Source organism: Octopus sinensis, unplaced genomic scaffold (genome assembly GCF_006345805.1).
Source record: "Octopus sinensis unplaced genomic scaffold, ASM634580v1 Contig15272, whole genome shotgun sequence".
Lineage (NCBI taxonomy): Eukaryota > Metazoa > Mollusca > Cephalopoda > Octopoda > Octopodidae > Octopus > Octopus sinensis.
In genome coordinates, this window is record NW_021833642.1 from 16,291 (window position 1) to 37,670 (window position 21,380).

General features: G+C 38.8%; 1 protein-coding gene across 1 annotated transcript in view; it reads left to right on the forward strand.

Annotated features, from left to right (window-relative positions):
- Positions 1 to 4,772: 4,772 nt before the first annotated feature.
- LOC115230309 (nuclear protein localization protein 4 homolog) overlaps positions 4,773 to 21,380 on the forward strand; it is a gene marked incomplete at its 3' end in the record, with an annotated part of 28,246 nt that continues 11,638 nt past the window's right edge. The window contains exons 1-8 of the mRNA XM_029800513.2: positions 4,773 to 4,860; positions 6,661 to 6,734; positions 7,292 to 7,405; positions 13,154 to 13,266; positions 13,840 to 14,082; positions 15,632 to 15,680; positions 17,923 to 18,017; positions 20,878 to 21,001. Of these exons, the coding sequence (XP_029656373.2) occupies positions 4,773 to 4,860; positions 6,661 to 6,734; positions 7,292 to 7,405; positions 13,154 to 13,266; positions 13,840 to 14,082; positions 15,632 to 15,680; positions 17,923 to 18,017; positions 20,878 to 21,001 (900 nt within the window). The remainder of the gene's footprint in view (positions 4,861 to 6,660; positions 6,735 to 7,291; positions 7,406 to 13,153; positions 13,267 to 13,839; positions 14,083 to 15,631; positions 15,681 to 17,922; positions 18,018 to 20,877; positions 21,002 to 21,380) is intronic.

Here is a 21,380-nt window from a genome sequence, read left to right on the forward strand (position 1 = left end):
AATTTATTTGTAAATGTAATATGTGACAATTATTCGGCAGCCATGATAAAACTCCGAGTTTCGGATGCCAAGGTGGAAATCCACGCCGCCATCTCTTCAGTTATCCGGCCATCGGAAAAATGCTATGAAAAATGACCGTTATACAAAGGGAAATTACTGTGTGATTGACCGTTATTAAGACAAAAGAGCTATTTGAATGACCACTAAGTGAGGGGATGGAGTAAAAGTTCATAGTATTCGCGTAAGCGTGCATGTTCATACCTACACATGCGTGCCCGCACACCCAAGTGTGTGCGCCTAAAAGTATACATTCACCCACCTTCACTTGAAACCGTACACATCTTCACCCGCACCATTCGCCAAATGTATATGTATATACATACAAACCCACACACGCACCATAAAGGTTCATACGTGCATATATGCACAAGCACAAGAAAAAACAGGGCTATGGGTAACAAACAGAAAAAAGGTATAAGGGAGTATACAAAGCGTAAACCACGTCTATATACGCACTTACCCGTATGCATGCACACATACACACACACACGCGCGCCTCTATATGCCCATACCCGATAATGTCTATACACACACACACATGCATGCACAAAAGAGGTCATACACACGTCTGTATGCACACATACACAAGAAAAAACAGGGCACTGACATTCTGTGCCTAGATAACTTATCGCGAACAGGCAAAGCGCTCCTGTAGCATTGCCAGGTCAGGAATTTTTGGTAATTATCCAAATACCCTGGCCTGAAAGTCTTTTTGAACAGGCTGGTAAGTTGGTTCTCATCGAACCTCAGAGCCCCTACTAGGACATCATCACTTTTAGCCTCTACAATTCCTCTATAGAACACCAAGGTGGTATTCCCGCTGCTGGCCTTGCCCGTCTTGTGGATAATCATGAGTGCCTGTCGGCACTCCTTTTGCCATACAGTCAAATTACGTCTTTTTATGAAACCGGGTTTAAATGCATCCATAGAGGCCGGTTGTGGACAGAATCCCTCTGCTAGTGGATTCCACATCTTATCACCTTCCAGGTGGCACCTGAGATGTCTCACGCTCAACGCATGTCTGCGCATCATTAGCCAAGGCATTCCTAACCCACCTTTTAACAGTTCCTGGCAGCAAACGGAGTGCCTCACAAGTGGCTTTCTTCCCTTCCACAAAAAGTGGAAAAGGAGTCGTTCCAATTTGTTTAGCCACGAATCGGGGCAAGGGTGGTAGGTCAGGTGGTAGGTGATTACAGATGCAATAAACACCTGTACCACATTTGCCCTTCCTTTCAAAGACAGAGCCCTTCCGGACCAAGTCCGTACTAGAGCTTCTACCGTGTCTGCCACCTCACTCCAATTCTTCTCCATCCAGGAGTCTGGTCCAAACCAAACTCCAAGCAACTTAACAGGACCATCTGTTCAGTGACCCACAACACTGGACTATATTGACTTGCTCCTCCAGGTGCTGAGGCACAAGCTGATCGACTTGTCCTTGTTAACTTTTGCCCCTGCCACTGCCTCGTATCCTCTGATAGCGTCTTCTACACAGGTTCTTTCTACTGCAAGGGTGTGACACTTTTTCACACAGCTGTCCTCATCCATATGCAACATACCAGCGCAGTTGTCTCTCTTGCACACCACATCTGATGCTTCTTAAGTCCAACTTTTCACTGAGGCTGCTTACACTGTTGTGTATGCACACTGACATTACACATTCAGTGGAGCATGCAAGCTTATGCATGTCCTCAGCAGTCATAGCCCATGTTTCACTGCCATAGAGCATGGCTGTTTGCACGCATACATCATACAGTCTACCTTTTACTCTGAGCTAGAGGCCCTTTGTCAACAGCAGAGGTAGTACCTCTCTGAATTTTGCTCAGGTTATTCTTATTCTAGCAGCTACACTCTCACAGCACCCACCCTCTCTACTGACTTGGTCACCTAGGTAATGGAAGCTACCAACTACTTGTAGTTTTTCCCCTTGCCATGTAACAGAAGGTGTTTTCTGCACATTTTCAGTGTTTATTGCTCTGACCCAACAAACCAAGTGAGACCATAACCTGTGACCTATGACAGTGGTGTAACCAGCCCACTTATGTGTACCTTTCTTTCATTGGACACTAAACACTGCTTGCAAAGACCTGTTGAGGCAAGTGAAATCAAAATCAAATTCACTGACTTGGCTGATGACTGCACCACCTGACTGGCATCCGTGCTAGTGGAACATTAAGAGCACCATCCAAGCGTGATTGTTGCCAGGGATGCTGACTGCAGGTGGCACATAAAAAGTACCATTCAAGTGTGATCGTTACCAGTGTTGCCTTACTGGCACTTGTGCCGGTGGCATGTGAAAAACAACATTCGAGTGAGGTCGTTGCCAGTGCCGCTGGACTGGCTCCTGTGCAGGTGGCATGTAAAAGACACCATTTGAGCATGGCCATTGCCAGTACCGCCTGACTGGCCCTCGTGCTGGTGGCATGTAAGAGCACCCACTACACTCTAGGAGTGGTTGGTGTTAGGAAGGGTATCCAGCTGTAGAAACTCTGCCAGATTAGATTGCAGCCTGGTGCAGCCATCTGATTCGCTAGTCCTCAGTCAAACCGTCCAACTCATGCCAGCATGGAAAGCTGACATTAAATGATGATGAATGTCTATCTTTCCAGTTAGCCTTCCTTTGATATTGCTGCACCTCTTATGTGTCCATAACTTACACCAGGTACATCTTATGGAGTTTCTACCTACTCCTTTTCTACAGATTGAATAGGGTCATCTACCTGAAGGGATTTGTGGTTTGTCTGCCTTCTTAAGACTTTGGTTTTTGCTGGATTGACTCTAAGGCCCTTCGATTCTAGATCTTGCTTCCACACCTGAAACTTCTCTAGTTCTGATAGTGACTCTGCTATTAGAGCAAGGTCATCAGCAGAGAAAAGCTCCCAGGGGCATCCTGTCTTGAATTCCTCTGTCATTGCTTTGAGGACTGTAGTGAATATGATGGAACTGAGGATTGAACCTTGGTGGACCCCTACCCCTACCCAGAATCCTTCACTGTTCTCGTAGCCAACCCTCACCTTACTGACAGCATCTCTGTACATGACTTCTACAGCCCTCACTAACCATTCATCTATCCCTAGTTTCCGCATTGACAACCATATAAGGGATCGGAGGACCCTGTCAAAGGCTTTCTCCATGTCAACGAAAGCCAGGTACAGAGGTTTGTCTTTGCCTAGGTATTTCTCCTGTGGCTTTCTTACCAGAAATATAGCATCAGTGGTGCTTTTCCCTGGGACAATCCCAGACTGTCTCGTCTAGACTGACTCTCTCCCTAATTAGTTGGGCTATGACTCTCTCCTTGACCTTCATTACCTGATCCAACAACTTGATACCGCTGTAATTATTTGTATCTAATGCATCACCTTTACCTTTGTAGCAATTGACTATGGTGCTGCTACACCATATCAGGTGATACCCTTTCATGTATCGCCTGATTGACTATATGGGTAACTAGACTATAGCCAACACTGCCAGGTATTTTAAGCATCTCTGCGGTGATTCCTGATGGGTCGGGGGCTTTCCCTGTCTTCATACTCTTAATTGTTTTATCTACCTAGGTACTGTCAATTCGGATAGCTGGTCCCTCTATTGGGTTGACATTTGACAGACTCTCTTTCTCCCATTCATTCTCTTCATTTAGCAACCTTTCATAGTGACATCTCCAATTCACTATGTGACTTTCATAGTGACGTCTCCTTGCAGCCTCATTAAATGCAAGTGAGCCATCATCCATGCAGACACATTTCTCTCCTATGACCTCGCATTTCTCTCTCACACACTGTTTTACAACATGAAACACTTCAAGTCTTCAGTCCTCATGACAGAACATTGGCAATTTTTTTCTTATTTGCTTCCCCTCTGGCTAAATAAACCTGTCTGCTCACTTCCCTTCTGGCAATCTGATACAATTCCTTGCTAACACCGTTCTTCCAGCCCTTCCATTCCAGTTGCTTTTCCCTAATAGTCCTGTCAACTACATTATTTCACCACCACATTACCTTGGGTTGTGAGGGAACTTTGCACTATCTACAGATCTGGGCAGTAGCCCTCAACAGGTTGTCCTGTAGAAACCTCCAGTTGTCTTACACATCATGTGATGCTATATCCCCCTCTATTTCATCAAAAGCTTTGAGTAATACATCTCTAAATCTCTCTCCATTCACAGGATCCTGAAGCTTCCAGACCCTTCTTCTCCATGCTGGTCGTCTTCTGGGCATCCATTTAGCCCTGATCATAAAGTTGCTAACTGCTAATCTATGTTGTGGGGTGCATTCTTCACCTGGGAAGATTTTGGCATTTATAAGCAGCCATCTTTCCCGTTTCCTGGCAAGGAAGCCCCCTGCATGTTTTCCAACATGCCCATTGAATTCGCCAGCCACAAAGAGAAGATCCCTGTCATTCATTGACGAGGTAGTCTGCAAGAGTGTGTCATAAAATTGGTCTTTCTGTTCATCAGGTTGACCTGGCTGAGGGGCATAGGCCGAGATAATGGTTGGTAACTCCTGTTGCAGCAGTAATCTAATCTTAAGTATTCTATCACAGACTCTGACTACCTCGATTACCTTATCAACCCATTTCTCCGCAAATGTATACCCACACCCCCGACCCCGTCACTGTTCCCTGCCCAGAAAATCTTATACCTATGTTCTTTGCCTGTGAGGAACCTGGCAGAACTTCCTCTCCACCTTACTTCTTGGATGCAGCACAAATCTATCTTCATGTCTCCGTTCAGGCATCTCAGCAATCTCACCAAACCTACTTTTCAGTGTGCCAACATTAAATGTGTCAACCCTGAGGGTGTGGAAGGTGTGGGCCCGTTAGACCCTGGGATGTGGGACAGCAGCGTCATGTACCTGAAAAGAAAGCTCACATTTGGCAGAACTCATAAACATACAATAGCCTTCAACCTGCATACACTACATTGTCATTTTTATGTGGTACATAATCACAACATTACATAGGAGATAAAACCTAAGTAGCAATGGTGGAACAGTAAGCCTTTGGAGGTGTTCATGGGAGAGACATCCGATAGAGGTCAGAGAATAGAGACTTCTGGTACAGGTGGTGGGGTGGGAAGGGTGGTAGCACCGCGAAACAGCAAAAACTCAGGCTGCTGGTGTGAGAGAATATTGATGATAATAATGAGATGGAATTGGGCATTTGAAATTCTTAATTAGAGCTATAACCAATAGTTTTCGGTCAGTCAAACTGTGACAAAATTAGACGAATGAATAAATGACAATAATAATAATAATAATAATAATAATAATAATTAATGAGCATGAGAGAGGGGGAGTCGGATCGAGTGAAGGGATCTTAATTTTTTTTTTGTCTCTAAACATACAGCATGGAATGTGAAACTGTGTTTACATTGATAGATAATGAAATAGGTAGAATAATGAAATGAACTAATAAGGTAATTAGAGGTTGAAAAACAAGGTTGCTTATCTGAACATCTGATTTTCTACTCCTTTTGGCAAGGTGTTAAAATATGAGGTAGGGGAATCTGAATAAGCTAGTTTATATAGGGTGGGGTGGGGGAGCAGAGGTAAAGTGTTGGGAGAAGCAAGTGGTTATCATAAACAGAAAGAGAGAGAGAGAGCAGAGTTAGGCTGGTCAAAGATAGAACACAAGGAGACGGAATTTTGGGATTTTGGGTAATATAATTTTAATGAATGGGTTTAACATTGCTGCGAGACAGCAAAAACTCAGGCTGCCAGTGTGAAAGAATGTTGATGGTAATTATGAGATAGAATTAAGCATTTGAATTCTTAACGAGGAGACGGAATTTGGGGATTTAGAGTTAAATAATTTAACAGAAGGATTTAACATTGCCACAAGACAGCAAAAACTCAGGCTGTTTCCACAGTTATATTTTCATTTCTCTATTATTGATTTTACTCGTGTCTCTATCTTAGTAGAAACTAATGGATAAAGAAATCAAACTACATAAACAAATAGCAGCAAAACTGTTCAGAAATTGAATAATACTGACATATTCAGTAACAAAAATAAATTTAATTTATCCTTGACAATTTTTAGTTTTACCAATTCTGAATATATCGCTCCTGTTTAAAACCTCTTACCTACTAGACAATTGCATTTCTAGCTCTGCCTTGAAGGAAGCTTTACTCCTTGGACTCTGGTTTTTGTGCGCAACGATGTTGTTAAACCTCTGTTAACAGCACTGTATGCAGATGCTTTCTGTTTTCTTTTTCACATGGACAAATTTTTTACTATAGACCTTAATGGTTGTAAAGACACTATATCAATGGATAGTCTAAAAAATACCTTCATAGAGAAAACTGTCCCTGTTCCCACTGCAGACGACTCAGCATTACAAACATGGCCTGCACACACACCTTCACATTCCCTGACTACCATTGGGTTTGATCAGGTACTGGACAAGGATTCTGGTTTATTTTTCTGATTTTTTTTTTACTTAACAGTTAGCAGTTAGGTTCATTTTTAGTATTCTCATTTGTGAGAGCAGTTGAGTTTATTTCAGATATTCTCATTTTAAAAATCATCTCTGGCTAATTGTTGAGAGTTGCCTGAATGTTCTTGTTTATAGTATGTTTTGATGGTTATATTTTCTGCTTTCAGCTATTGCATTCTTTCAGCTATTGCAGATATGCTGCATTCTTTGTGCTCTGATTGAATTTGTTAATATTTATTGTGTAAATTCAATTCTTTTTAACTATTTTATTGTAAATGATATGGCGAAGACCATTGAACTTAATGAATAAGCATGCATGTTCATGACTATCAATCATAAATTAAGGAAAATAAATGTGAAAAAATATGGTACCTGTATTATGTGGTTAACAATGTAATAAATTACTATTTTATATTTCTGAAACGAGGAATTATGTACATTATTTACAATGGACAGATAGGTGTCCTCCCCTTGTTTGTTGTTACCTTGTCTGGGACTGAACTGGGACTTGGAAAATGATATCTACAAAAAATAACATCAGCAAAAAGGATACCTTAGGAATGAGAACAGAGCACCTCATTAGTCAAGTAAAGGGTTGGGTTCAAAATTCCACCAGAACACCTGATGAAGGCTGGAGAGTACATTAGCCGAAACGTTGTGGTAAAACAAACAAGGTGAGGACACCTATCTGTCCATTGTAAATAATGTGAATGTAATAAATTTTTATTGTTCTAGTAAAATCATGTCTCAGAACTGTAGTTGTAATATTTTGAGTTAAAAATTAATTTTTTGGATGAGAAATTTGTTCCAACTTGTCTGTTCTTTCAGGTTGTGCGGATTCAGTCTCCGGAACATGGTACAAAACGCATCCAATCTTCAGGCTCTGAAAAAATCAGCAACTTTTTAAATAAGGTTTCTCCTTGCTTTTTTCTTTTTCTTTTATGTTTTTCTTAATAAGCCATTTTCTATACCGTTTGACTTGGGCAATGATTTCAAAGAAATAAGTTGAAAAGATTCATTGAATGTATAATGTTAACTTATAAATTTAGGTTGATCTTATGGAAGTTGAGAGAAGGATGTTAGCAGATATGTGCTGATGGTATGGTTATTACTTTAGATACTTGTTGTGAATGAATGACAGAAGCTGAGTGAAAATATAACCTGGATAATGGTGGAAGATACCGTAAATCCTCAAGTATAGTCCGCCCTTGAGTATAATATGCAGGGGATTTTTAGGGGGCTGTACCTCTGAAAAATCTAAACCTTGTGTATAATATGCACCCCTTCTCTAACTTGAGTCATGTGTAATTAAGCCATCAGCACCTAGTCGAACAAACACTTCCGGTGATGTTCTTAACTGTTATATGGGAATGTAAATATGTTTGCAGATTGTTTTTGTTACATGTTATTCTGTGTTCTGAATACTTTTATTTTAATAAATGTTGCTTACTGCAAGTTATGGAGGATAAGTCTGGAAAGAAGCAGTCTGCTTGGACTTGAGGTTATTGAAAAGTGTTTACTCTGGATTCAGATCTATGAAGGGTTCTTTGTAGTAGATTTATCCAACTCATGTTAGTACAGAAAAGCCAAGCATTAAAATGAGGTTATTTTTGACATTGATAATTGTTGTATGTGTTATTATGATAGTGTTATTTTTTTTAAAAAGTTGCTCAGTGGAACTTAACAACCACCATGTCAGAGTCCACCCTTTTGCAAGCATTCAAAATCAAGTCTCAAGCCAGTTTGATATCTTGGTGTACTTAATATATTGGGTTGGCAACTAAGTTCCTGCCGTTTTTTTTAAATTTTGGAATTTATTGCGTTTTTAAATTTTGTAATCAATTTTTTTCAAGAATTCTATTTTTGAATCATTTTGGAATCTATTTTGTTTTTTTTCTAGTTAATTTTAGTTAATTTTTGCTTATTTTCAGATCATTAAAATGGAATGTCAAGTTAAGAAAAAAATGAGCATTTTCGACACCTCTTTCTTTTCGCTTTTAATTAAGGTTCTAAGGCTGCAAAAGCTGCTCACAACATTTGTGCTGTGTATAGAGAGGGTGCCATAGCTGAAAGAACCGCTCGTGATTGGTATGCCGAGTTCAAAAATGGAAATTTTGACCTCAAAGACACACCTCATTCTGGCCGTCCAGTTGAGTTCAATGGAGAGCGATTAAACCAACTTTTGCATGAAAATTCTCATCAGATGACAAGGAACTGGCAGAGAAAATGGAATGCTTCCTTCCACACTGCTATAGAGAAACATCTTCACTCGATGGGAAAGGTTCAGAAGTATGGAGCATGGGTTCTGCGTGCTTTAAGTGACAACAACAAAAATCAACAAGCCACAATCTCTGCTGGTTTACTTGATATAGAGGATCTTCGTCGATGCCTCCACCAAATTTGGAGATGGTCTAACAACTGGGACCTGTGTCTGAACGTGTCAAAGTGCTGTCATCTGCCTGTTGGCTCTCCTCCTGCAACTCAACTTGATTTCGAGCTGGGTCGTCTGCTGCTGGAGAGGACCGATCAGGTAAAGGACCTGGGTATCTTGGTGGATTCCTCCTTTTCGCCTTCGGCCCAGTGCATCCATGCTGCCAACAAAGCACGTGGAATTCTGTTCTTGATTCGATGGTCATTCGGAATGCTCACAGCAGCCATATTCCTACCGCTCTATGTCACGCTGGTGAGACCCATATTGGAGTACGGGATTCAAGCCTCTTCTCCTTATCTCCTCAAAGACATACAGCATCTCGAAAGAGTCCAGAAGCTGGCTACCCGCATGGTTCATGGTCTCAAGAATTTGTCTTATGAAGAAAGGCTGAAGACGCTCAACCTTTATTCTCTAGGAAAACGCCGCCACCCTGGTGATCTCATTCTCGCTCACAACATCATAGGCGGAAAGTGTAACCTCTCAAAAGAGCTGTTCTTCACTCCTGCTCCAGAGCGTCGGCTGCGGGGTCATTCCGAAAAGCTCTATCTGCGACGATTTCATCTCAATCAAAGGAGAGGGGCTTTCTCTGTCCGGGTTGCGGATCCGTGGAACAAGTGCCAGACGAGATGGTGAAGATGCCAACGACTGCTTTGTTCAAAGTCTCCCTTGACCTCAAGTGGCCTGAACTCTTTACATGAACACCACCCTGTACATAACTCCATGTCCCCCTACATGGCCTTGCTTTTTGAGCCAAAAATTAACTAACTAACTAACTTGCTCGTCACTGCTCAACTCATGGACACAAGCAACGATTTCTTTACCGAATCGTTACTGGCAACGAAAAATGGTGCCTGTACTGATGTACCATATGAAGCAGCGTAAATAAGTGACACCATGTGCGAAACAAAATCTTCATCTGCGTAAAACGATGTTGTGCGTTTGGTGGGCCTGGGAAGGGATTATCCATTATGAATAGCTTGAACGGAACCAAACAGTCAATGCAGAACTCTATGTTCAACAGATGGAACGACTCAACACAGCTATTCAAGAGAAAAGACATAATCGTCAGCATGGAGTTTTTGTGCTGCACGACAGTGCCAGCCCTCATATCGCCAATATGACCAAGGAAGCCATTCAAATGCATGGTTGGGAAGTGCTGCCACACCTGCTGTACTCTCTCAATTTGGTACCAGTAGATTTCCACCTCTTTCGATCCCTTTCAAATGCTATGCATGGAGTTCTGTCCAGTACTGGTGCAGAATTGAAAGCTTGGATAAATTTTTCGAGTCAAAATCGGGTGAATTCCAACAATGAGGTATTAAAAATCATGTTGAAATTTGGGATGAAGTTGTAAACAACAAGGGTGAATACATTATTGATTAATTAGTTGTTATTTTTTATTAAACTTTAAAAAAATTTAAATTTGAAAAAACGGCAGGAACTTAGTTGCCAACCTAATACTATGGCTAACTATGAGAAGTGCTTTTTGTCCAATATTCTCAGAAGCCATGAAATGGCTATGGGTACTATCCTTCCTCCTCTAAACCATTAAAAGGGAGAGTAAAACCACATTATTTTCAGGTGACTTTCATTTCTTGTGTTATATTTGGATGTCCATTCAGATGTGAAATCCTTTAAACTACATAATATATTGGTTGGCATCCTTTTTGTCTCTGGAGACAATGGAGTTGCGCATAAAATAGTCTAGTCCGGCTTTTACATTTCATGTCCTAATACATTTCCTGCTCTGGCTGTGTAGTCCTATCCTGGACAAACACTCCCTCTGGCAGGTGCCGCAAATGTAGCGAAGACTGTTCCTGGCTGGTTGTAGTGCCATAGTCTCTTGTTGACGTCTCTTCCTTTCTTTCCATTTCTCCTCTCTCTCTCTGTCACTCCTTTGTATTCCCTCTTTTACGGTACGTCGCCATTCTCCACGGTTGCCGGCAACTGCCTCCCAACCGCTAATATTGATGTTGCAGGCCTTCATGTCCCTTTTGCAAACATCCTTGTAACGTAAGAACGGTCTACCCACAGACCTAGTACCCCTAGCAAGCTCTCCGTAGAGTATGTCCTTGGGGATTCTGCCATCTTTCATACGGCTAACATGCCCCAGCCATCTCATACGTCTTTGTGTGAGGAGTGCAAACATGCTTGGTATTCATGCTTGCTTGAGGACATCTTTGTTGGGGATATGATTCTGCCATTTGATGCGGAGGATTTTCCGGAGGCGGTGCAGGTGAAAGATGTTTAGGCGACGCTCTTGGCGTGTGTATAGCGTCCAAGTCTAACTTCCATACAGTAGAGTGCTAAGTACACATGCCTGATAGATCTTCATTTTTGTGGTCTTGGTCAGCTTATTGTTGTCCCATGCCCGTTTGGAGAGTTGGGCCGTCACAGCAGCTGCCTTGCCAATGCGTATATTGAGCTCAGCATCAAAGGATAGGTTGTAGGTGACGGTAGAGCCAAGATAGGTAAACTTCTCCACCTCCTGTAATCTGTGGTCTCCAATATGTATGTTTGGGATGTCCGATGTATCCTGACCCATGATGTTGGTCTTCTTGAGGCTGATAACTAAGCCAATTTTGTTACATGCTTGCTCAAAACAATTGATGAGCCTTTGGAGGGCTTCTTATGTGTGTGATACCAGAGCGGCATCATCAGCAAATAGCATCTCCTTGATCAGGATGCTTCTGATTTTGGTCTTGGCACGCAGGCGCGAGAGATTGAACAGTTTCCCGTCACTTCTACTGTGCAGAAACACTCCACCATCTGATGTCTGAAAGACATGTGAGAGCAGCAGCAAGAAGAAAATGCCAAATAATGTAGGAGCGAGGACACAACCTTGCTTTACCCCGTTTTTTATTTGGAAGGCGGCTGACGTTGAGCCATTGTGCTGTATGGTGCCTTGCATATCATCATGGAAAGACTTGATGATCCTCAGCAGCTTTGGTGGACATCTGGTTTTGGAGCAGGATGAAGAGGCCTTTTGTGCTTACCAAGTCAAAGGCCTTTGTCAGATCAATGAAGGCCATATATAATGGCACTTTTTGCTCTCTGGACTTCTCCTGAAGTTGGCGTATGGAGAATATCATGTCAATAGTTGATCTGCTTCTTCTAAAGCCACACTGCGATTCCGATAATATATTACAGTTCTATATTTAAGAGTTGTGGAATTATGTGCATTATTTACATTATTTACGTTCAACGGATATTTGTCCTCATCTTGTTTATTGTTAACACAATGTTTAGGCTGATATACACTCCAGCCTTCTTCAGCTGTCTTGGGGAAATTTCGAACCTGGGTTCTCATTCCTAAGGTATTTTTTGATGTTGTTGTTGTTCAGGTCACTGCTTGGAATCAAACTCAGAATCTTGGAGTTAGTAGCCCGCGCTCTTAACTACTACGCTATATGCCCATGGGCAATTATTAATTGCCCATGGGCATATGGTGTAGTAGTTCAGAGCACGGGCTACTAACCCCAAGATTCTGAGTTCGATTCCAAGCAGTGACCTGAACAATAATAATAATAATAACATCGAAAAATACCTTAGGAATGAGAACCCAGGTTCGAAATTTCCCCAAGACAGCTGAAGAAGGCTGGAAGGTATATCAGCCAAAACGTTGTGTTAACAAACAAGATGAGGACAAATATCTGTTGAATGTAAATAATGTACATAATATATATTACAATAATGGGAGCCACTGTAGTTCAATATTAACTAAACAGCTTTGTGCCCAGACAAAAAAGTAGATCTGTGGTTTGACTATAATACTTGACAATTTCCTAACTGGTATAGCTTTATGTCCATGGCCCAAATATTTAACTTCCTTCAATTTGAGAGGACTTGCTGGGCCAAAAGTAAAAAGAAAGAACAAAATGAACAGGTTGATACAAATCTATTTCATTAGTATTGTTGTCTGTGTGGTATGGACAAATACTTTTGTTGGCTTGCTGTACTGAGTTCAGTATCTTTTCCATGGGAAAAGTCTGCCAAGTTCAGGGATTTTTCTGTCTGTTGCGTAAAAAAAATCTTCTTATGCTAGCGTTAGCATTCTAGCCAAGAGGTGCTTATCTTAGTATTAGAGGACCTACTCTTATTGTTTATTGATCTGGATTGAAATTTTGAAATTCTTCCTGCATTGAGTATGATTTTCATTTCTATTAGAGTTCAATAAAATTTGTATTAGTAAGATTAATATTAGTCAATTCTGTTTTATCTGTTTTCAGGTTCAGAATGAATTCCAAGTCGGTGACATTGGTTGGACTGTCTACAAAGATCGACAGAAAAATTTCCCTATAAGAACATCCAGAGTGAAAACTTTGGCTAATTATGACATTCAGTAAGTGAAATGTTCTTTTTGTTTCCTTTTTAATTACTTTAATTTCTCTCTTCCTCTTCACTGTTTATCGCTATCTATTTTGTTCTCACTCTCATTTAACATAGTTTATCTGTTTCCCATTCTACATCTCATACACATACATACATTCTTTCTCATTTTATATTTCTATTTCTTTCTTATTTTCTCTTGTGTCTTTCTTTCTCTTGTCTGCTCCATTTCTTTGTGTCATTTCTCTTTCTCTATCATTCGCTTCTTTTTCTCATTATCTGCCTACTCATTTCATTGTTTCTATCTATATTGGTTTGAAGCAGACTGGTAATAACATCTGTTGAAATCTGAAACCCATAAACTATCTAGATATATTCTACAAAATTGATACTACCCACAAGTTCATTTTGTCTATTCTGTCTTTCCAAAGTTGATAAAAAATACTCAAACTTATGTATTTGCTTCTACTCTTGAAGCCAACAACATCTTACCTAATTTTAACTCTCATTTCAGCATGGGCTTTTTGAAGATATCACTAATAATTTCAGTTTACACACCCCTTCTTAACTCTCTTTTTTCAATCAGTCATGGAGATATGCTGTTTCTCAGCTTTGAGTCAGATGCCAGTAGCCGACAAACTCAAGATTCTGTAGTAGCTTCAACTTCAACAGCCATTCCTGTGGACTCCAAAAAATATAGTGCAAACAGCACTGTTTCCAACTCCAGCACCGTACCCCATCTACCACATAAAAGCATTGTTTTGGATGAAGTTGATGAAATTCTTGAAAAAGAAGATGGTAAAGTTGAGAGACAACGTAATGAACAGTTGTAAGTATTTGTGAAAAATGCTTTGGTGGAAGTAAATTAATGGCCTTCTCAGCTGTGTGGTTATAGTGCACTAACAATAAGATTGTCATTTCATATCCATTGCATATATTGTATTGTGACTCAGATCATCTGCTTTGCAAATAAGTATCAGATATTGCAGCAGAATAACATGTGATTGACTGGTACCTGTCCAATAAAACATTGATCTCACATCTGCTTAATGCTAAAGAAACCAGAAGAAAAACTGTTAAGAAAGCTATCAGCTTTCCTCTTTATTTTACAACTCAAGCCTAATTTTGAGGAATTAGTAAAAAGTGTCCTGCATAAAGGCATGAATATCACACTTTATTTGAAGTTAGTACCATTTTATAATAGGTAAGCTATTGTCATATGGCTACTAAGACCAAATTCACTGCAGGTGTAATGCTCTGTGTTTAAACAAGATACTTATTCTATTACTCCTACCAGGTCTCCTTGTTGTTAGTCATTATTTTCTTACTGCTTAAAAAAACCTTAAGTTAGTGAGCCTGTGATTAATGGAGCTTTTGTTCTAAGGTGGAATGAGTTTTTCAAAAGTTTGTACTTGTGGGAGAACAGAATCAGTTGTGTAAAGTAAATGCTGGGTTGTTGTGAGATTAAGATTTAGAACCCTTATTTCCATGTTTAGTGACTATTCTTATTCTAGCAGCTACACTTTCAGTGCACCCACCCCCACTACTGACTTGGTCACCTAGGTAATGGAAGCTATCAACTACTTCTAGTTTTTCTCCCTGGAATGTGGCGGAAGTTGTTCTCTGCACATTTTCAGTGTTTATTGCTCCTGAGCATCTGCCACATACAAAAGCTATCTTCCCTGTTAGCCTTCTTTGATATTGCTGCACCGCTTATGTGTCCATAGCTTACACTGGGTACGTCTTATAGAGTTTCTATCTATGCCTTTTCTACAGATCGAGCAAGGCCAACTACCTGAAGAGATTTGTTGTTTACCTGCCTTCCTACTTATTAGGACTTTGGTTTTAGCTAATTAAGGAAAACCACAATACTATGCATGAATGTGTATGCATCTATGTGTAGTTTTGTTTGTGTACTTGTACGTGTGTCTGTGTGTATGTACACTTAGATGGATGCTGGTATAGCTAATTAGTTAAGAAGTTCACTTTGCAATCATAAGGACCCAGATTTGATCCCAATGTGTGAGATCTTGGCTGAGTGTCATTAACCTCAATGTCAAATTGGTCCAAATTGTGGAAGGGGAATTTAGTTTACAAGAACTGTATAGAAGTCATTGAAGGAAATATACCTGTAGTTGAAAGGGCTAACCTTGTCCCTCATTGTGCTACATTGATTTTACCTGATTATTTGAACGGTATACATGTCTGTGGAATACTCAGCCACTTGTGCTATAAAACAATGAATAGATCTTTGAGTTGTCAGACAACTGCAATATTTATTGCTGAAACCAATGGAGTATCACTCTACTGTATGACCAACTATTAGGTTTATCTCTGCTTCACTCAGTTTTGTGATATCTGAAATAATTTAATTGCAGATGTCACCATGGACCACAAGGGAAGTGCCTTCACTGTGCAGCTTTAGAGGTGAGTCAAAGAATATTTATTTTTCACTATCTGCTAATTATTCTTACAGGTGATAAATCAGCACTTGACTGGTAAGTTAACAGGAATCATGTTAAAGTGCAGGTATAGTTGTGTGGTTGAGAAATTTGCTTCATGACCATGCAGCTTTGTTTCCGTCCCATGACAGGGTACCTTAGGCAAGAGTCTTTTACTCAAGTCTCAAGCTAACTTTAGTTTTGTGAGTGGATTTAGAAGAAAACTGAAAGAAGCCTATTGTGGCTGTATGATTAAGAAGCTTGTTTCCCAGGCATGTTGTCTTAGATTCAGTCCTAGTGCATGATACCGTGGCTAAGTGCCTTCTTCTAAGGCCTCAGACCAACCAAAACCTTGTGGGTGGAGTTGGTAAATGGAAGCTGAAAGAAGTTTGTCTTGTGTGTATGTATTTGTGTGTAACCTTACACCACATAATGGTTGTAAACGAGTGTTACTGTCATATAAGTGATGCTGTTTGTTTCTGGTCTTATGTGAAAATCATGTCTGACCATGGCGACATATTCTCTCACCCATTCTCTTACCCCCTACCTCCTCGTTTATGTTTGTACTTGTCCAAAAATTGCTGTCTTGCAGGTAGACATTATTTTCCCTGTCAACAAATTGTCCACTGGCTTTATGCCTTTCAAGTTGTGATGTGTTAAAATGAGAGATTCTTTACTTGAAAAGCAGGCAGGACTTACTGATAGGAAGAACATTCAGTTGTAAAACAATGCTTCAACAATATATTTATCATGGTAAAAACTTGTAAAAAAAATGAATGAAACAAACAAATGTTAAGCTTTATATTTTTTTATGACCTGCCTTATTACTTGCAACAATTTAGTGCTAGATAATACAGTGCATAAACAATTCAGCAGAGGACATCTTATTGAACTTAGGTAAAGGTTAGTTTTAGAATGAAAAAAAAAGAAGAAAAATTTCAATTATTTATTTAAAAGCATGAAAAGATAAAAAATACAAAAAGAATTAAGAACGCTAAATTGTATTCTTTGAATCAGTAGTTAGCTAGTTTAATTTTATTTAAAGGTGTAGTTATCGTTTCATACAGGTGTTTGTGTATATGTTTTTTTTTTTTTTTGCTGGTGTTTGTTTCATGTATATGTATGCTTTTGTTTATGTATAGTTAATCTATTCTATGACTGCTGTGTTTGTAGGTGGCATGTGCATGTGGTTTAGATATACAACCAACACCAATTTAATCTAATAATAAATTACATATATTACATGCACCAAATTGTCTATGTGCTGAGTTGTCTAGTGTTGAATTGTCAGGCACTGAATTGTCAGTACTCTTAACTACATTCATCTTTAACGAATTTGTGTCTACCAGTTTGAGAAATCAGTTTGTATAATTTGTTGTGTTGCCTATATTAGGACTTAATACTAGTGTTAAGCTTGCTAATTGATTTAGTTTTGATTTATTTTTAGCATTGGTTTACCATTTATTTTATGGTGATCTTACAATAAAACTGATGCTGCTGGACTTGTTTATTATTCACTTAGCTGTGGATGCAGGAAAGACTTTTCTTGTCTGCTTTACACTTTAATAACTAAGTTAACCCATTAGTATTTAAAATGGACATACACAGCTCAAATGTTCTGCCTGTTTTACATTAAAACAGGACTGATCTGGTCTCTCACACCTACTCTACAATGTCATTCTGCAATTAAGCAACTGTTTCATCGAAATCTTGAAGCTATGAGATTGTGCATGATTGATTCGAAACAATGTGAATAAATAAGCATTACATTCGACAGTTATCTAAATGCTAAAGGGTTAAGTATCAACCCTATGGAGCTAGGGAGCCTTGAATTGCTAGAAATAGCAACCAAATTTTTCTGCCATTTAAAAAATGACATGCTGGATAATGTGGTCCTGGATTCCCTACACACTGGAAAAAGAGGGGATGGTCATGTCTTTCATCATAGTTCTGTTTACTCAGGGTTGACCTGTGATTAAACAACTGCATGAATAGATTAATGTGAATAGACAACACGGATAGCTGGGTGATGTTGATGTTATTGTTGTAGGTGATAAAGGTGATGTTCTATAGAAGAGAGGCTGAGTAGTTTGGACGGGTTGGTGAATTTGAAATTAATGGGATGTAGTTCTATGGAAGAGAGGCTGTCTTAGTTTTAGCATGTCTTAATCATTACACCCCTTGGTTCATCTATCAGTTCTTTCATACTCTTCCATTTCTGTTCTCAGCCTTACGATGAAGAAGTGATGAAATCTTGTAAACCTCCAACAAAGTTCTTCTCCTTCCACTCCTATCTGCGTAAGTTGACTGGTGGAGTAGATAAGTAAGTAATATCTTTTCCTTCATTCCACCTTGTTGTGTATTTACAGCTTGATGTTTTTGTTATGTCTTAAGAATGTGACGTGTGAGAGAGATTGTTAATGTTAACATCTTATCTTGCACATTTCAGTTAAAATCTAGAATCTGTTCACTGCGTGTTAGCTTTCTTATCTCTGCGAATATGTAAACTTATTATTGAAGGCCCGAAAGGTATTAATGTAGTTATTATTAAGGGGTGAGCAGTCTGAATTGGCGAAAATGCATGGCAGTATTTGTTTCAGCCCTTTACTTTCTGAGTTCAAATTCCACTGGAGTCAATTTTGCTCATCATCTTTTGAGAGTCAATAAAATGAAGTTACCAGTCAAGTACTGGGGTCCTTGTAATTGACTATCCCCTTCCCCCTAAAATTACTGGCCTTGTACCAAAATTTGAAACCATCATTATTATCATTACTTACTGTTCTACTGTGGATGGTCAGAAATGTCCCTTTATATTTGGTGTTTTAGAAGAACTGAGACAGTGATATGAAAATATTTTAATAATCTGTAAGATTACAATCAATGTTGACTCATATATAACAATTTTAGAATTCAACAATATTGTTGAAGGATTTTTCTCCTCTCTCTGTCCTTTGTCCTTCCTCTATATTATTCCTCTGACTGACTACCTATTGTTTTCTTTCAAAGATTTACTACTAAAGTCAAAAGGTTAGAATTATTTTATCTTCATGGCACACTGTTGATGGTTTCTTTTATTTATTTTTTAAACATTTCCAGTGAGGATTGCATATTGCTATGGCTGTTTCTAGATAATCTGTAAAGATAATTAGATGTGCCAATAAAGTAAACTTTCAATGCTGCACAGATGAAAGAAGTGTAATATGTCATGTGACTGGAGTAGAACTCTTCATTAATGCATATTTCATTAATTACAAATTTTATAGCTTACGAATCTCTTAATATAATATTCAACCTTGCCATCTTAATGTAGAAAGCAAATATTAATTTTCCACGATTAAGGAGAAATTAAGGGGAAAGAAGGTCGACTGAACATTTTAACTATACCCATGGCAACAGTGGCAGTTGTCACATTTTTGAACACTTGAGACACTTCGTGATAAACACACTATTAGAGTAAAACAATGTAGACATGTGCATAATATTGCTGTTGTGATTGCACTGAGTGCATATGTAAACATTTAAATTGTATTTTATGAAAATTTTATTAGAATCATACATATGACACACACACTGTTTGATAACTTGAATTATTCATTTGTTGTACCAGACAAACATTTTCATTATAACATCACTTTTTGTTTCTATCAGTCTTTTGTTGGCTCCTAAAATCCGTTTCCATAATTCTGCCTTACCTGTCACTTCTAGTTCATCATACACAAGCTGTGTTAACATTTCCCATATATTCTCAATTATGTTCAAGTCTGAATTTCTTTCTGGCCATTCAAGTAGACTTATTTTCATGTCTTGTATCCATTTCTTGATTGTTTTTAACATGTGAATGCTGTAGTTACCCTGTTGGAGAATAAAATTATCTTCCTTCTCTTCTCTAATATGGGCAAGGCTCTCATTTGCAGCAGCTGGATGTGACTCATACTGTTCTGCCTTCTTTCTAGCCTCCCAAACCAAAAATATTCACTTGGAAAGACCGTGCCCCATACTATTACTCCACCTCTGCTCATCTGTCTTTTGTTCAACACCACCGGTTCACCTTTCCTTGACCAAGAGCACCAGCCATCAGGTTCATCAAACATAAACCACTTCTTGTCAGTAAAGATTACTTTGGTAAAATCAACAGAAGTAGTTAACCCTAATTTTGCAAATTCTAACCTTGCCTTCTTATGTTTTTTGCAGAAACAAATTTTCCTCTTGGCCTTTCCATACTTGGATTCAATTTCTTTCAATGTTCTTTGAATTGCTCATATATTTACATGTATTTCACATTTCTCCTTCACCTTCTTGCTGTTACCTTTTCTCCAGCTGCTAGTACACAGGACACAGTCATTTTCATTCACCTTTGAGTTCTCTTCCCAAGTGACTTTTTCCTTCCTCTTTAGCATATATTCCACTGCAGACTTCAAAAATCTTCAAATCAACAACAATTTTTTCAGGCTTAGGCCATCTTCTTTCTTGTTTTGAACTCAAGAGCTTATTTCTTTGAATGCATTCCCCCCCCCCAACAGTTTATTCACTGTTTCTATACACTCCAGACTGGCCTAGGTGACTGTGTTGAGTGCATGACATAGACAAGCTGCAAAAACAGCAAAATGCATTTTTGTTTAGCTCTGTGGTATATTGTATTTTTAATGCCCCTTGTCTATAAAGGGATCTTTCCCAAGACAGCTTCTGCATCCTCTGACTTTTCAGTGATATACATACATTGTCATATAGATAAAGATTTTAATATGACTGAATTTTTATTGATCCTTATGAATCTCGTGAAGTATTTTGATTAAATTTCTTTAAATATTTCTTATTAAAAAGCGATAATGACACAAAAGAATGAAGGAATTATTGTTTTTAAATCAAGAGATGAATTAATTAATTAATTATGCATTTTAACTGTATTTTAGAAATTTGCATGATGGGGGTCAATAAGTTATCAATGATACCATTAAGGGGTCATTGATATAAGAAAATTGCTGACCCCTGTGTTAGAGTATTATTGTTGGTCGAATGATTGTTAACCAAGTCTGGCATTCACTGTGGTGTGTGTGTATTGATGGTGTAGAGTGCTGGGGTGCAGTGAATGATAGAAATTTGGAAAGAATGGATATTACTCTCAAGGTTACTTAGTAATTAAATGTTAATTCTTTTTTTCCTTAATATAAACTTCACATTTTCAGGGGTAAATTTGCCAACTTGGAAGACATCACATGCAAAATCAAAGATGGCTGTACAGAACACCCTCCATGGCCACATGGTATCTGTACGAAATGTCAACCAAATGCTGTCACATTAAACAGACAAGTAAGTCTTAGTTTTATTGGAAGTGTTACTTCATTTTTAAACTGATTGTTTTTGTTTTTTTTTTTGCTTTTAGTTTCTGCTTGTGATGAAGACAGGGTCTTTAGGTTTGTTTGTGTAACATTTTTTGGGTTAATTCTCTTATACTCTTTCTTTAATTTTAGTTAGGTCATTGTTGGTGAAGTGAGATTATTTTGTTTTCTGTCAGAATATGAAGAAAATATTCCAGTTGTTTCAGCTCAGCAATTTTTCAACACTGATCAAGTAGACTTATGAGCAAAAACATTCTAACCTTGATTACCATCTCTTTCATTCAGAAATTATATCTAAGACTAAACGATACAATGTACTCTTCCACAATTGAGAACAGGAGTTGTAATTT